The following is a 15,965-nucleotide window of genomic DNA, read 5'->3' as shown; positions in this document are numbered from 1 at the left end:
ACATATGTCAATATATCAGTAACATATATAGTAACACATAATAGTGGTGGTCTGTCATTAAGCTAACACAGATCTAGTCATAAATCATTTAACACATTTCTGTGCTAAGCAGTTCAGTATTTAATTTCCACCAAATTATATTCTATCAGGAAAATATGAGTGCTTCAAAAAATAAAAATCATAAAAAGTTTAATTAATTCTAAGGACCAAGTTCTGCCTATACTACTTTACGTGTTTACCCTAAAAAGCTTTTAAACCTGTTCCTCCAAATTTGGCATAAGCAAACATGTTGGCAATTAATCTGCTTGGTAAATGGGGCATGCTTTAGATGATTTAAAGTTTTGCATCTAGGTTATCTGTACTGATCTTTTAGTCACTTATCAAAGAGTTCTTGAATAGCTTTAGTCTACAGAAAGGATTTTAGGGTCATCTCTCAGTTTTTATTTTCATTTCGCAAGAAAGTCTAAAAAATCTTGCTAGTTTTGGAGCTGTTAGTGAATGCAAAAGATGCCGTAAATCTGATTCTGCTCTCCATCAGTTATTACTATCATGATTACTATTTAAAGTAGAAAGTTTAAATTACTTTCTTTTTCTCACTTATGATGTTTTCATATGCAGGCTGTTAGTGTTGTATGAGTATTTTGTAAAAGTATTCTGTAACAGAAGAAAGAATAATTGTATTGTTTTAAAGAGATTCTGTTCCCTTAATTTTTTCTTAATATGCTTCATTTGAAGGTATATGAATACCTTGGGAGAGCACTTTGTAAACAGTTTATTCTTCTGGTGTTTATAAAAATCCCTATATAGTCTCTTTTGTTAACATGATATTTATTTATTTATTTATTTATTTATTTATTTATTTATTTATTTTTAGCGAAAAATTCATACTTAGACTTTACCCTTCCATTGTCTGTTTAGTTTAACAGTTTAATATATCAATCAAACAAGCAAAACAAACCAAAAAATGTGAGCTCTCCCAAAGCAATAGTTTAGAGTTATTGTGCTGGAGTTTGAGCTATAAAGTGCAGTAAGCTAGTAATAAAAGAGCAAAACTGTGTATTCACCTGGCACTGTAAAAAGCAAACATCTGTATAGTTGAGATTATGGTCTGATTTTAGCCTTAAGTGGAATAACAGTGAGAAAACCATAGGTTGCTGATTGAAGCAACAATAAGTAAGTCTGACAGTACTCCAGATTCCCCTGCACCACCACTCTTTCCTAACTCAAGGTGTGCTGATTCTTTAATGCTCAGTTACTCTTACATTCTGGCCTACTGAGTTTACTCTGAGCTTAGACCTTACTCATTCCTTTGCACCCTTCAGTGATTCCAGATCTGGTTGCATTGCTTTTAAAGAAGTCTGGTTTTGTTGTCTTTTTCTTTAAGTGCTTGATTATCGAAAGACTTAAAATGGAAAGCAAAGGCAATAAATGCATATACCATAGTTGGTAAATTTGAAAAGTATCTCCAGAGGTCTCTTCCCTCCTCCCCCCTCCTCCCCCCCCCCCCCCTCCCGCCCAAGGTGTATAAAAAGAACTACACTTTCCCTTATAATCCCATATCTTTCTCTTGGTCAGGTCAGATTTTGGGAAACCTAATGACATTTTGGGTAGAATAACTACTTAATTCACAGATTTATGGTGTTTTATGGTAGTGCATGGAACAACCTTTTTCCTATCCCTTTTATTCTGGTATGGAAGTATTGCATACACTTCAGCACATGAGCATTTTGTTAATTTTCATGTTAATTTTCAAAGTCTTACTTTAGAAGAAATTCTGATTTTCTTCACTGTAGTACCATCAGACAAGGAACTATTCTAAATGCAAAGAAGGCAGTTCAGAGTGAAACCCTTTAATCTAGCTTTCAAGTGAAAGTTAGTTGAACTGTTTTTCTCATTCGTTGCTTGGAAGATCTTTGGAAATCTGTAATAGTGTTTTTTAAAAGCAGCAAATATTTCTGTTGTCCAAATAGTATGAGTTCAAAACTGCCTCTAAAATGTTTATTAGCTACCTGAATAACTTAAGTGCCTTAGACATTCGATGAGTAGAAATGTTATGACTGCTCTTTCCAGTCCATACTACTGTCTTTACCAGAGCTTCTTCCATAAGCGTAGAGCAGGCCCTATGTTAAAGTTTTGGTTTAATAAACTCCTCTCCTTGCCCTGCCTTCATCCCCATTCTTTTACCCCTTTTTCTTTAAGAGACATCTGGGAAATCCCTCAAATCACTTGACATTTTTGAAATTGACTTGATATGGCAATTGAAACAACACAGGTCCTCAGGCTGCATGTGATGATAGTTTTTTGTTCTTCAAAGGTCATGGTGGATGCTTTTTGCAGATACACAGTTGGCTATCCATAAGGTCCATTAAGTGGCAAAACTGATTTCAGTGCATGCTTTTTACTATCTAGTCTGAAGTTTCTGGATGTCTGGATGCTTGAATATAATCTCCCTTGTCTTTTTATTTTTTTCCTTTTTTTTTTTTCTCTTTTCTTTTTTTTTTTCTTTTTTTTTTTCTTTTTTGTTTTCTTTCTTTCTTTCTTTCTTTCTTTCTTTCTTTCTTTCTTTCTTTCTTTCTTTCTTTCTTTTTTTTTAATTTCATTTTCTAATTAGACTGACAATTAATGCTGAATGTTATCTTCAGCTTCATAACTTTCCTATGGATGAACACTCCTGTCCACTGGAATTTTCAAGCTGTAGGTGGTACAATACTTTGTTTTCTTCTCTTTCTACATTAAGGCTTTAAATTTCCCTAAGTTTTGGCAACAAGAGAGCAAGTAATTACTTTTTAACGCCTTGCACTGAAGGAAAAATAACAGACTTGTTTATAATTTGCTTTGATTTATCGTATTATTTATTGCATTATTAAATGCAATAATGAATGAGTTGAATTACATGTGTTTCATTTAGTTGCAGCTTTAAAAATAATCATATTGCTTAGGAATGTGATGCAGTGCCCATTCCAGTTAATAGGAATCTATTTTCCTGGAAGAACTTTATTTTTTAACGCCTGCCATACTGGCCAGCTTTGAATTGGTTCCATGTGGTATACTTAAGAGCAAAAAGACCTGCTCTCTTCAGCCTGTTCTTGTAAATGCTAAATCAATATAACGACTCCTTCTACTTTCAGTCGAACTTACTTATATGAGCAACAAATACAACATACAGACTTATTTTTTTAATATAAACTATGTTAAATATATATATACTGTTCCTAAGGGAATTGTTCTATTACTGGCAAAAGAATCCTAAACAACCTGAACACAGCTAAACAATTTATTCCTAAATGTGAAATCTAATAGGCAATGAAATCAAACTTCAGTGATTCTTCTTAAATGAATATTTTCATTTAGCACTTTCTTTTTTAATATTTCTAGCTAAATTAACTTTGGTAGCTCTGATGATTAAATAAAATTTGGATAATTTGGAACAACATGTGAAACACATGAAAATCAAGAAGGTTGCAGTTCCAGTTGGATTACTGAACAGTGACTCCAGTCACAAAAATCCATGCTAGGAAACTGAAATTTTACCAACGTATAAACTAGCAAGTGTATATATACTTTTAAGCTCTTTGTAGTCTATTAAACTTAATGTATATTACATATTGATACATAGTGATGACTCTGAGACAGTTTTTCATGTCAGAGCTCCAAAATTTTGTGTAGGTATTTCCTAACCAGTTGTATTTGTACTGTTTTTGGTTGATCACACTAGCTAGACTTAAAAGTTAGGCTAGATATTTTGTTATTGTTAGGTGTATCAGGTGGAGTACAGATTTTCTCACTTTCTGATGCACTTTATATATTGCCCTAGTTTAGTTTATAAAAAACTTCAGAAATCACAAAACATGCTTTGATATATACCATGGCTGAATACTTGATTTGCTCTGTTTTGTTCTAGATGGATATCCCAGAAATGAAATAGAATACAAATGGAAGAAAACCTCTGTTGAAGTAGCAGATCCAAAATACTGGAGATTGTACCAGTTTGCATTTGTAGGGTTACGAAATACAACTGAAATTTCTCATACTCTGTCTGGTAAGGCAAAGTGTGAAGTTTTATTGCATGTAATGTCAATGTAGAACAAATATAATAGAAGAAGATATAACTAAAACCCATTTTAAATGTCATCCAAGAATGCATTATTTATTTATTTATTTATTTATTTTTAATTTGTAGGTGATTATATTATTATGACAATCTTCTTTGATCTCAGCAGACGTATGGGATATTTCACTATCCAGACATACATTCCTTGTATTCTCACAGTTGTTCTTTCATGGGTGTCATTTTGGATCAATAAGGATGCAGTTCCTGCAAGGACATCTCTGGGTAAGGATGTGTTTTGTCACCTCCGAAGGTTCTGGTACTCCGCAGGAATACAAAACTGCAGAGGGCACTGAATTAACCACAGTTTATTCCCCTTCAGGTTATGACCGTTGCTTACCCTTTCTCTTGAACTGCAAGGTATGAGGATCCAGCTGTAGTAGCACAGCACAAGGAGGGAGTGTTGAGAATGAAAATCTGGAAATATTGACCCAGGCCTTGTGGACATGCTGCTGTTCACATAAATATATATTTTTCTTTTTTATGTTCTTTTTTTTTTTTTTTTGACATCTCCATTCTCCAGAAAACTGTGTAGATATGTTTTTTGTTTTTATTTTATTTTATTTTATTTTATTTTGTTTATTTTATTTTATGTGTGTGTGTTTGGTGAATTTGTTTTGTTTATTTGTTTGTTTTAATAATGAAAACAAATTGCTCTCTTAAGTCCAAGATAAGAGAGAAAATTTGCAACCAAAGTTGAACTTCAAGCATTTAAGCACATTAAATTGCAAATTTTCTGTTTCTGTCCTTTGGGACATTGATTTTATTACAGATATTACTTAAATGTAGCAAGTTCACTACAGTTTTAGTTCTGTGTTAATGTTATCGTGGCTGAACTGATTAGTGTGGCACTAGCCTCCTACATGTGATCATCTGGGATTCATACACTGACTTGTAGAAGTGTCATAGTCCCAATATATTCGTAATAGACGGAGATGCATGGAAGGCATAGGATGCACATTAGCAATTCACAGCTTAGCACTGGTGGGTGATTATAGTAAAACTGGTAATGGCAGTATGACCCCTTCTTTTTGGAAAGGCCAAGAGTTGAGATCTCTCACATCTTAGGATGTGAGAAATCTTCATCATTTTAAAGGGTTTTGAATACACCATTCCCACTTGGTAGGAGCATTTCCTACTAGAAGTAGGAAACTCCCTGCCTTTCCATTGAAAGTGGACTACAGTCCAGTCGGGACTGGAAGATTAATGAGTCAAGAAAGAAATTAAGCAAAAATGAGCATGGCTAGTAGCCTAAGAGGTAAGGGAAGAAAATCCAAGTCTTGGATCTTACATATGTGCTATTCAAAAGTTCTGTGAAGGTTAGTGAAGAGAGCATAAAATCTTGAATAAATAAGTGAAATTATCTCTTGATATTAATAAATGTATTATAAAATTTCTTTTACTTTGTAATCATTGGGCATCATTTTGGGGACAGTCTAAGAGGATTCTAGCTGTAACAAAAAAAAACTGTCATATTGGTATCCTGCTAGTATCTAATTTGTTCTTTTTACAGAGTGCTTTTTCTGTACAACTAACTCAGCAAATTTGCTTTGGATCTCATGTTGAAACTAGAGTTTTCATGCTGTCACTTCAGCAGTACTGTCTTTCATCTACTTGAGATGTACTACAAATGTTTGCCATATCATATTTATGGCTCCCTGCAGTTAACTCTCAGTTCCTTTTGTGTGAATAATCAAAAGCCAATATTTGGCAGATTGTAGGATGACTTTTCTCAAATGCAGGCGTCCTGATGAAGAAAAAAAAAAGAGTTAAGGAGTTTAGACGTTAAACAGATGTAATTTTAAAGGGAAAAAAATAAAATAAGGACTGATAAATTAAGAAAAGAAATCCAAAACTAAGTAAGGTGCATCATGGCAAGTAGTCGTGATGCTGTGGAAGGTTTGCTTCCTTCCACAGAGCGGAGAGGACTGGAAAAGTCCATGTCATCTTTCACCCTTTTGGAACAGAAGCCAGCAGAGGGAATAGTGGGTGTCACTTCCAACCTGGAGTCTGTGCTGGGGTCTATATAAAATGGTATATATAAATGAGGTATATATAAACTGCTTGGTAATTTTTCTTGCATACATGCTGGAAGATCCTGGCAGATTGGGGTTTCCCAAAGCAGAAGGATTGCAATGATTAAAGGCCTTTGGATACATAATTTTGCAGAGCAATGTCTAATTGATTCTCAAAAACATCTACTGGGAGCAAAGCACACTACTGAAAAACTGTGTGGTTGTCTGTGTGCCCTTTTAGGCAAGTAATTTCTTTGAAAAATCTGTTGCAAAATCACCTCTGCTTCCCTCCTGCATCATCAGTCAATAGCAACTCCTGATTCCATGTTTTGATTGAAAAGCCATAGAAAGCCATAGACTGGTATAGCACTTAAAAAAACAAACAAACAAACAAAAACTTTTAACTTTTTTTTTTTTTTTTTCAATAAGCCTGCACATGTAAGTAACAAATTATGTGTGTGTTCAAGTATTGCTCTCCAAAGTAAAGGTCACATCTTAATTTTGGACTACTATGAAAAAGCTTTGCATCTCCCTGAAGCATCACATATAAGAAGAAAGTGTTAACACCTTCTAAATGTTAAACCAGTGAAAGGGGTATTGTTGAGATACTAAGCAAATTTCTACCAAGCTTGTTCATTTAATTAACCTATATATAAGTAAATAAAGGGAAACATTTTCTATTACTAAAGACAAAGTGTTGAAAAAATATCTAGTAACAAAGAATGAGACCAGAAAGGCTAAGAGAGTCATCTAATTTGACCTACTACAAATCAGAAGCAAATAGTTGTAAACATTATTCATATAATCATATAACCATATAATCATAGAATCATAGAATAGCTTGGGTTGGAAGGTACCTCATAGATCTTATAGTTCCAACCCCCCTGCTTAGGCAGGGACATCACCCACTAGATCAGTTGCTCAGGGCCTCATCTAACCTGGTCTTGGGACATCCACAACCTCTCTCGGCAACCTGTTCCAGTGCCTCACCACCCTCTGAGCAAAGAATTTCCTCCCAACTTCTTATCTAAATCTCCTCTCTTTTAGTTTAAATCCACTTCCCCTCATTCTGTCATTATCCGATTGAGCAAAGAGTTGCTCCCCATCTTTTTTATAAGTCCCCTTCAAGTACCGAATTCCTTTTTCTGATGCTTTCTGAAAGTTTATTGTTTCTGTTTTTGTTGTTGTTGTTATTATTTTTCATTATTGATATATAATGCACCTTTATTTTATCTGTGTGTGTTTTTAGACATTTTAAACTACCAAGAACCAAGGGTCTTTTACCTGTTTATAAAATGTGTGCTTATTTGTACCACTTTGCCTATTGTACTTGTTTTACACATGCATTCTGTAACATTTATAAAATTATACAAACTTTATCAGTGTCTTGTTTTCTTTGATGTGTGTTGAATATGGGAAGGATTTAAATTAAAGGTGAAATGTGGTACCTTCTGAATGATCCCCTGGTGGGCACTGGATCCACAGTGTGTATGAATGTGATCTAGGATGAATCCTGTTGTGGCTCAGTTCTTGTATGCCTCATGAATGAATTAAGGGCTAATTTGTGTAGTGTATTTATATATAAATAGTAACAATATGATCAAATTACTCATATATTTCCTTACTTTTCTGTTGTCTTTCTTACTTTCGTTATCAAACAGGCATTACAACGGTGCTGACCATGACAACATTGAGTACAATTGCCAGGAAGTCACTCCCAAAGGTTTCCTATGTGACAGCAATGGACCTTTTTGTCTCAGTTTGCTTCATTTTTGTGTTTGCTGCCTTGATGGAATATGGCACCTTGCATTATTTTACCAGCAACAGAAAAGGGGACAAAGGAAAAGATAAGAAGGCAAAACCTAAGCCATCAGTAAGTTTAACTAAATGATTAAGAAGGAAAAAAATGGTTCTTGATTTTATTATCATATTAATTTTGAGGTACTTTTTCAAAGACAGCTTATATATTTATTTATTTAATTATTTTTATATAAGTGGGGGTTTGTATCCGTTTTCTGTAAATACTACTAAAAAGCAAACTTTTGATCATTCCACTCATACGTGGGTGATAACACCAGTCTAAAACACCCTAGAGGGTTGTTTTGATGTAATTTTCCATGCTATGCCCATGGTGCTTCTACAGCTGCCCATGGAGCTTGTGCCTATGGAGAGTTCTGTAGGGGCAAAGCATTTCTGGAAACAACATCTGTCAAAGAGCCACAGGTAAGATTTTAGCAACAAAGATAATGTAAATGGACTGAAGCTGTGAGGATTTGTTAGGGTCTGTATCACCTAATGTCATTTGGGTCTTACCTTGCTAACACTGCAGAGGAAAAACTGCTTATTACCAGTTAGAATTCTGACCCTCTTTCACTTCATAAACAGTACTTTAAGTAATTTTTTCATTTACTTCCATGTTTCTTTCTGGTAAAATGAATCTGCTGTTTTTTTACCAGTTGAGGTTTTTCTTGTACGAATGCCCAGATATCATAGGAGTAAATACTATTCTATTTTAAGAGAATTTCTGTTCACATGGTTAGAATATTGGAATTTCTGAAAAAATCCATTGTTGGAAGACAGTACAAATATTTAAAACTAATCTTTAAATTACTAAAATATTTAGGTAAAGGAATTAAATAGCTTATTCATTAGAACAGTAGTCCTATTAGTTGAGGCTTTATTCTAGTCTTCTTTGGGACCGAATAAAAGGAAGGACAAAGTTGTAAAGCCCACTTTTGGATCATTTCATCCAAACAAGTTGTAGCATAGACAAATCAGTTGTCTTTCCTGGGAGAGGGCTGAATGACACCTGTGTAAGATCAAACAGAAGATGAAATGAAATTAGAAGTCCAGATATGAAATTGCAGAAATCCTGGTATGAACCACATCTGTTTTGTGACTCACATCAGTAAGTGCTGGTGCACCTGTTTTGAGCAGTGCTATTGTGGGAAATTGTTTTATGGCAGCTCTGTGGAACTGCTGTGGCTTAATAGCAGGGAAGTGAGAGTCCTTTTGTTTCATATGGACAACTAATAATGGTGAGCTGGTCCAAGAGTATCAGCTTGGTATATACAACAAGACTAGTGGTGAAAGGTTAGTACTACACTATCCTGCCTTTGTCGGGTATCACCATGATCCTCAGGGAATCCCAGACAAGAAAATTGGAAGTCAATTGGAAAATGTAGACCTAAAACCTCCTCGCTGTTAGTGGTAAGAGCAACTGCATGGAAGGTAGGTGTTAGCAAGGGCCACAGCTAAACTTACTGTCTTTGCTTAATGATAGAGGCTGCAGAATTTGGGGTACATCCCAGTGTTAGTATAGTTTCAGTTCAGTTTGAGATTATTGTGGCAACGAAGTCTCTACAACACTTAGGGATCAGGGATCAGAAATGGGTGTATGCACAGCTCACGCAACAAGGAAAAAGTGAAGAGAGGAGGATTACTGCATATTCAAACCAGTGAGAAAATAAAGATCAGCTGGTGGCAAATCAGCAGACATTGAAGTGGTTTGAAAGTATACTCTCAAGAAATGGAACACTGATACCTTCCAGAACTTGTCTTCCTATATCAGCCATTTGTGCAATAATCTGACAAGTGCTTTGAGATTTTCCACACATAAAATAATGCAAAATATAGAAGAATAGTGAAATATAAACTAAGACACATCGAATAAACAGCTGACATTTGGACTAAGATTAGAAGTAATAATAATACTCAAAACACTTTTCAGTTGTGTTTTACTTTGTTCTTAAAACATGCCTTTTATTTCTAAAGAGTGAAAAAAAATATTTTCACATACAGTTCTTTAAACATGCTTCAGCACATTATGGCTTTAAGAGCATACTAGATAAGAAATGGCTAAAAAAAGGGGGGTGTCAAATTGAATATATTTAGATGTAAAGGATTTTCATTCAATAAATAAAGTTTTTATTAAAATTTAAGAAAATCTAAAATTTCTTGCTCCAAACAGAGCAATTAAACAAAATATCTGGTTAATCAATAGGAAGTCACACAATTACAGATCTGGATTTATTTCTTCTTTTTTTCTTTCTTTCTTTTTTTTTTTTTCTTTGTCAGAGACTACTATTCATTCTTTTGTGCAATTATGGATGTGCAATTAAAAAAGAAAAGTCTACACAATTTAGTTAATTTAATTCAAATAGTCATTTTATTTTTTTCTGAAAAGTTCTTATTCACAGGTGTGTTTTCCTAAGAAAAATTTCTTTGCATAAGTTTTATTTCTATTTCAAAATGCAATAAAATATTATTCCAAGAACTGATGCGAAAAGGTGTAACAAAAGATCTTGTGAAGTAATGGTGAGATTTTACAAATGATTACTGCAATATTATTATCTTACAAAATATGTTCTGGCATAAATCAAGAAAGGTACTATGAATTGGCTTATGCAAATCCACATTAGTAATGATAATGAGTTTGGGCAGGAAAGATTAAACTTAATAAGTTGTGGATCTTGTTCTGGTTTCCATTTTACCTGAAGTGAATGTATTGCCTATGTTATGAGCTCCACAGATGATGGCTGTCTTTTGTACATGTGTTATTGTTAATTCAAACTAATTTGGTTTTCATCTTACTGCAGAGTATTATAAATGCTTGTCACTGTATGTAGAATTTTATCTGCAGTATTAATAGTTATGTACATGCACAGTACACATATAGTACTCTATATACTTTTTTTTTTTTAAAGTCCCTGCCAGTCTCTGCCAATAACATGAGTTCATGTTATTGTGAAGTATTGTATTCTACTTTGCCACACACCATAAACCCACTTATGCCAAAAATGGAAAAAAAAAAGAAAAGGTTAGATGATTTTTTGTTTGTTTGTTTGTTTGTTCAAGTTACCAGTTGTCACTACAAGTTTCTTTGTTCTTTCTGGACTATTCACCTTTCTGATGATTTGAGCTCTGCTTTGTAATCTCTAAATTCATAGGTTATGGATCCTAGATGTGTTTTCTCTCATTGATGTGGATCCATGTTGGGCTCAGTAGGCCAAATTGCTAAGGAATTTATTTTAGTTTTGTCCTTTCCTGATCTCCAGATTTACCTTAAAGATTTCATTTGATATTTTGAAAAACATTATAACTTTTTCACATCTTATCCCCTCACCCCACCTCCTTTTCCTTATTACATTGTTTTATGTACATGTTATGTATTCCCTGTAAGGAGCTAGGCCTGTAAGATGGCACTCTTTCTGCCTCTCTCAGGGCACCTCTACAAAATTCTACATGTACATCAAAAGCTAGTTTCAATCTACTATGGTGGTATAACATAGGATTTGTTGAACAGATGGCAGGGAGAATGCTGGTAATATTTCCAGCAACAGAAGAAACTCCAGAGCAAACGATCACTGAGTGCTGGAGAATCCTGCTGGGATTCTGAAGGTACAAGCTATTGAAAAGTAAGGATTTCCTTGGCTGCTCTTCTTATAGGACTGTTTTAGTTTTTCTTCCGTTTTGCTGTGGAATGGACTATTTCCTTGTTTCCCTTCTCTGAATGTCTTCCTGTGATATGTCAGTAATTCTTGGGAGCAGGTGACTACTATAGTAATCTGAGTGGTGAGTTAGGTCATGTGATCAATGTACCCTTGAAATATAAAACATTCCTTCCCCTTTTGGTGTTGAATTAACACATTGATTATGAAGTCTCACTTCATTCTTTACTGTGGTCTTAATCCCATGTAATGCATAATGATTGGTTTTGATTGCAAAAAAAACATTTTTATAATCTATATCTATTTTGGGGGAGAGATATTCTCCAGATTAGGCACAGATAAAGATGAGGTATCAATTCTCAGAAAATTAGAAATCATTTGTCCCGTCAACAATAAAAAGTTGTACCATCATTTTTTTTTCCTACCATGATGTTTCTGAGTTGGGAATTCCTATTTTATTTCATGAATGAAAATGAATCATTCCATCAGTCTTAAAGGTTCTTGGTGGAACCAGCAGTCAGAAAATTCTTGTAAAGTCAGAAATAGGCATGCCTATATTAAATAGACATATTTCCCTATATATTTCAAAAAAGTAATGGTTTTGTAAGTTCAAAACAAATTTAATGTTACATTTTACAAAAATAAGATCTGTTTGTAATGTCTCATATGTAGCTGCTGTTTTATTGTTGTCAGTATTTTATCATAACTGAAAAGAATAATGAGGTCCTTTAGGATGATAATTACCTCCCTAGGTCATCATGTCTAAAAAGTGTTGAAGCAGCAGTCTGTATGAATCTTCCTCTGGTAAAAATGCTTATTAAATAAAGTTACAAAGGCTATTAAAAATATAGAGGATACTGCACAGTTTTAACACTGTCCCCTTGGGATATGGTAGTAAAATGTCCCTGCAGCAATAAAGTTCCTCCTTTAACAATGTATAGACATCTGTGTACTGGCCAAAGTAATTTCCTGGAAGTGGGACAATTGGACTCTAAAGCATCAGAAGAATTGATATGATGTGGCTTCTTGCTTTTCATACATTTCTCATACTTTCCTATCATGTATACTTTCATACTTTCCTATTATGTATAAATTATATGAAGGATTCTTTTATATGTTTCAGTAGAGAGAGTTGCTGATTACTTCATTGTAAACTCAGTTAATGACTGCATTATTTCCTGTTTTGATTCCTTGTATGACAAGAAGAAAAAAAAAAAGTAAGAGCAGTATTGATGTAACCACCATATTCAGTCTGAAAATTTTAGGAGATGCCAGAAGTGGGATGGGACCGAAAGAATGAGTGAACAAGATGACTATAGAATAGTGTAAAAAGGTTATGGGATTTAGAAATTAAAACAAGGACAGACAGAGAAAGGGAGAATGTATTTTGGAATATTTGGGAAAACAAGGATAAGGAGTGAAGAGCTACATGGAAACAAAATAATAAAAAGAGGAAAGATGGGCAGTGGTAGTGCAAGTATAAGGAAGGTGGAAAGTCACAAGAAAGGTAATAGCAAACAACATATGTAATAGGTAATAAGGCACACAGATTATTTCTGTGAAAGTTATTTATGAATCTTAACACCTGTTACACTCAGTTTTAATGAGAATGCAAGAAGGTTGAGTTATGCACATGGAAAGTAGAAGTAAGAATTAAGAACTAAATTAATCATTTTCACTGACTTCATGGCATTCTCCTAAGGAGCCTTATGTCTTGGTTTCTTTCAGCATGGCATATTTAGGGATTTAGCGTTGGAGGGTTAGATGACATAACCTGGCCTTGTGTGTATCAGCCTGCAAAAATCCAACAGTAATGCTGTTCTGATCCCACTATCTTCCTTTAGTGAAAATCCAGAAACAAGCCCAGTCCAGTACTAAAGATTCCAAATGATAGTAAAGCCATCATTCCCTTGGTAGTGGTGCTTCTATCCTGCCCATGGTTTTGTTTATGACCCAGTCACCAAGCTGTGGCTGACTTCAAAATGTCCTTCTGTGTAGAAGAACAGTGTTGTGTAGATGGGATCAGCTAACCCTATCTGTGTAACTATTTATCCAGTATTCCCAGATCCCATCAAAACCCAGTTTTCACTGTGGTAGGTGAAAAACATTTATGATATTTGCATGCCTGAGCTGATTATATAGAGCAGTTCATAATTTGCAAAGCTCCCAAAACTGTTTTCTGCAATATTTGAATTTCTTTATATTGTGCTAATGTGCTTATAGTGGCCCTTGCTGTGGGAAGCATATGGAATTATTTGATGAGAAGGTAGAACAAAAACAAACACTGTATTTTTCTTTTCTTTTCTTTTTTTTTTTTTTCTCTTAAGAAACCACCTGCAATTGCTGTTCGACCTGGATCAACACTGATTCCAATTAATAACATTAATCATCTCCCCGAACGTGATGATGATTATGGATATGAGTGCCTAGAAGGGAAAGACTGTGCTAGCTTCTTTTGTTGTTTTGAAGACTGCCGCACAGGATCTTGGAGAGAAGGAAGGATACACATTCGTATTGCAAAAATTGACTCCTATTCTCGAATCTTCTTTCCAACAGCCTTTGCATTGTTCAATCTTGTTTATTGGATTGGCTATCTTTATCTATAAATTTCAGTGGTTGGACAAACTCAGAAAAAAAAAGTTAGTTATCTGTCAATGCTTTTCAGTGAATGACCATGGAATGACTAAAGAATAGAGCTGGTCCAAAATGATTCAGATTGGATGTTTTTAAAATCTGAAACAATGAGAGAAAATATGATGATGTGGTCTCCCTCTTGTGATCAACTATAGAACATATTTTGAAGAGGAAATTTAAAAATAAAACTTTTTATGATTTAGGTTATCTGAAAACAAACCTATTTTTGTCCAGCTCTAACAAAATGCACAGACAAAAGGCTATATTATTGAACTGAACATTTCTACATAACCTTTGAATTTCAGTTCTAAATGATAATGCAGATGAATTTTGTAGCATCTCTTACACCTTAACAAATAAAGCCTTAATAATACGAGATTAGTTATTCTCATCCATTTCATCTATAAGATGATGATATTTATTAACTCCTGACTTTAAAAAGTTGAAATGGAACATTTCTATTTTTCAACTAGATATTTGTTCTCTGCTGTATGTTAAGAAGAATGGTTAAGTCATGATTAATCACATTCATATTTATACAAAACACAGAGACAAGAGCAGCAAGAAATGCGTATATTGCAAAAAATCCACAAGGGTAATTCTGAGCTTGTCTTATCCTGACCATTGATATAGGCTTTTGGCTTTCAGCCTTTGATTACATGTATGTCTGTACTCCATCTGCTTTTATTTCACTATTGCAGGTTTCCCAGAGTTCTCCAAGAGGGCTACAAATTTGATAAATTCCTACCTAGCTACCATTGCTCTAATTTCATGGAATCCAGACTGGTGTTGGCTAACTTATTATGTTGGCCCTTCAACATAATACTCTACACATCCTCCCCATCTCCATCTCCTTTGTCTTATCCATACTCAGGGGCAGAGAAACAGTTAAAGAGTTTAGTAGAATTTGTATCATCAGAGTTTGGAAAAACCCTTTAGTATTACTATAGACTTTGTATTCAAAACCATTTAAAACCATTTATCCATCCTATCCATTTACTAATAAAATATAGGACCTGGTCTGCTTCACATACAGTATAGTTTTGTATATTCTGTTTGTTACTGCTTATGATTCTCACTGAGCCAAAGCCAGATTTACTGATACTGTGTTACGGATTGCTGTGTAATTACCTCCTTGATATATATATATATATATATCCTTGATATATATACTTTTTTTTTCTTTTTCTTAATGAAAAAGCCTTTTCATAAGAGGAAAAAATAAATATAATTCTTATGTATTACAGATCCTTCTTCAAGATGGGATGTATCCCCCCAAAATCACAGGACCAGTACTCTAACCTTTCTATGGTCAGAGCTTCTGTTCCCTTTAGTAGGAATTCTTCAGTGGTAGTCTTTCTGGACTAACTTCTATGTGTTGACTATTGCTGGCTGGCAGCATTTACTGTCTAAATTCTATTTTTAAATCCATTGTCTTCATTATAGAAAAATGCAGTCTTTCCTTCTTTCTCAGAAAGAAACTGGTCTCAAGTGAGCTTGCAAAAATCACTGTAAAATTAAGATATGCATTAAGTAGAAGTCAGAATTACACAGAAAACCTTACAGATCTTTAAAGAGGATTAATGGGATTAACATTTGGCTGTAGGTGAGGATGCTCGGTACTAGAGATAAAGACATGATTAATGGTTAATTATAGAAAATGATACATGGAAGAAGCCACCTTCCCACCCCCTCCCCCATATTTCTGAATGTGCTACCTCCTCTGAATTTTTATCAGAAAAAAAGTAATGGATTTTC

General features: G+C 34.2%; 1 protein-coding gene across 1 annotated transcript in view; it reads left to right on the top strand.

Moving 5' to 3' along the window:
* GABRG1 (gamma-aminobutyric acid type A receptor subunit gamma1) overlaps positions 1-14,865 on the top strand; it is a 55,656-nt gene extending 40,791 nt beyond the window's left edge. The window contains exons 5-9 of the mRNA XM_068680251.1: positions 2,612-2,694; positions 3,902-4,039; positions 4,181-4,333; positions 7,785-7,996; positions 13,901-14,865. Coding sequence (XP_068536352.1) covers positions 2,612-2,694; positions 3,902-4,039; positions 4,181-4,333; positions 7,785-7,996; positions 13,901-14,179 — 865 coding nt within the window. The 3' untranslated portion in view covers positions 14,180-14,865. The remainder of the gene's footprint in view (positions 1-2,611; positions 2,695-3,901; positions 4,040-4,180; positions 4,334-7,784; positions 7,997-13,900) is intronic.
* The last annotated feature ends 1,100 nt before the right edge of the window (positions 14,866-15,965 follow it).

Source organism: Anas acuta, chromosome 4, assembly GCF_963932015.1.
Source record: "Anas acuta chromosome 4, bAnaAcu1.1, whole genome shotgun sequence".
NCBI classification, from domain to species: domain Eukaryota; kingdom Metazoa; phylum Chordata; class Aves; order Anseriformes; family Anatidae; genus Anas; species Anas acuta.
The sequence above is the reverse complement of the archived record's forward strand: the minus strand, read 5'-3'. Positions and strand labels throughout refer to the sequence as shown.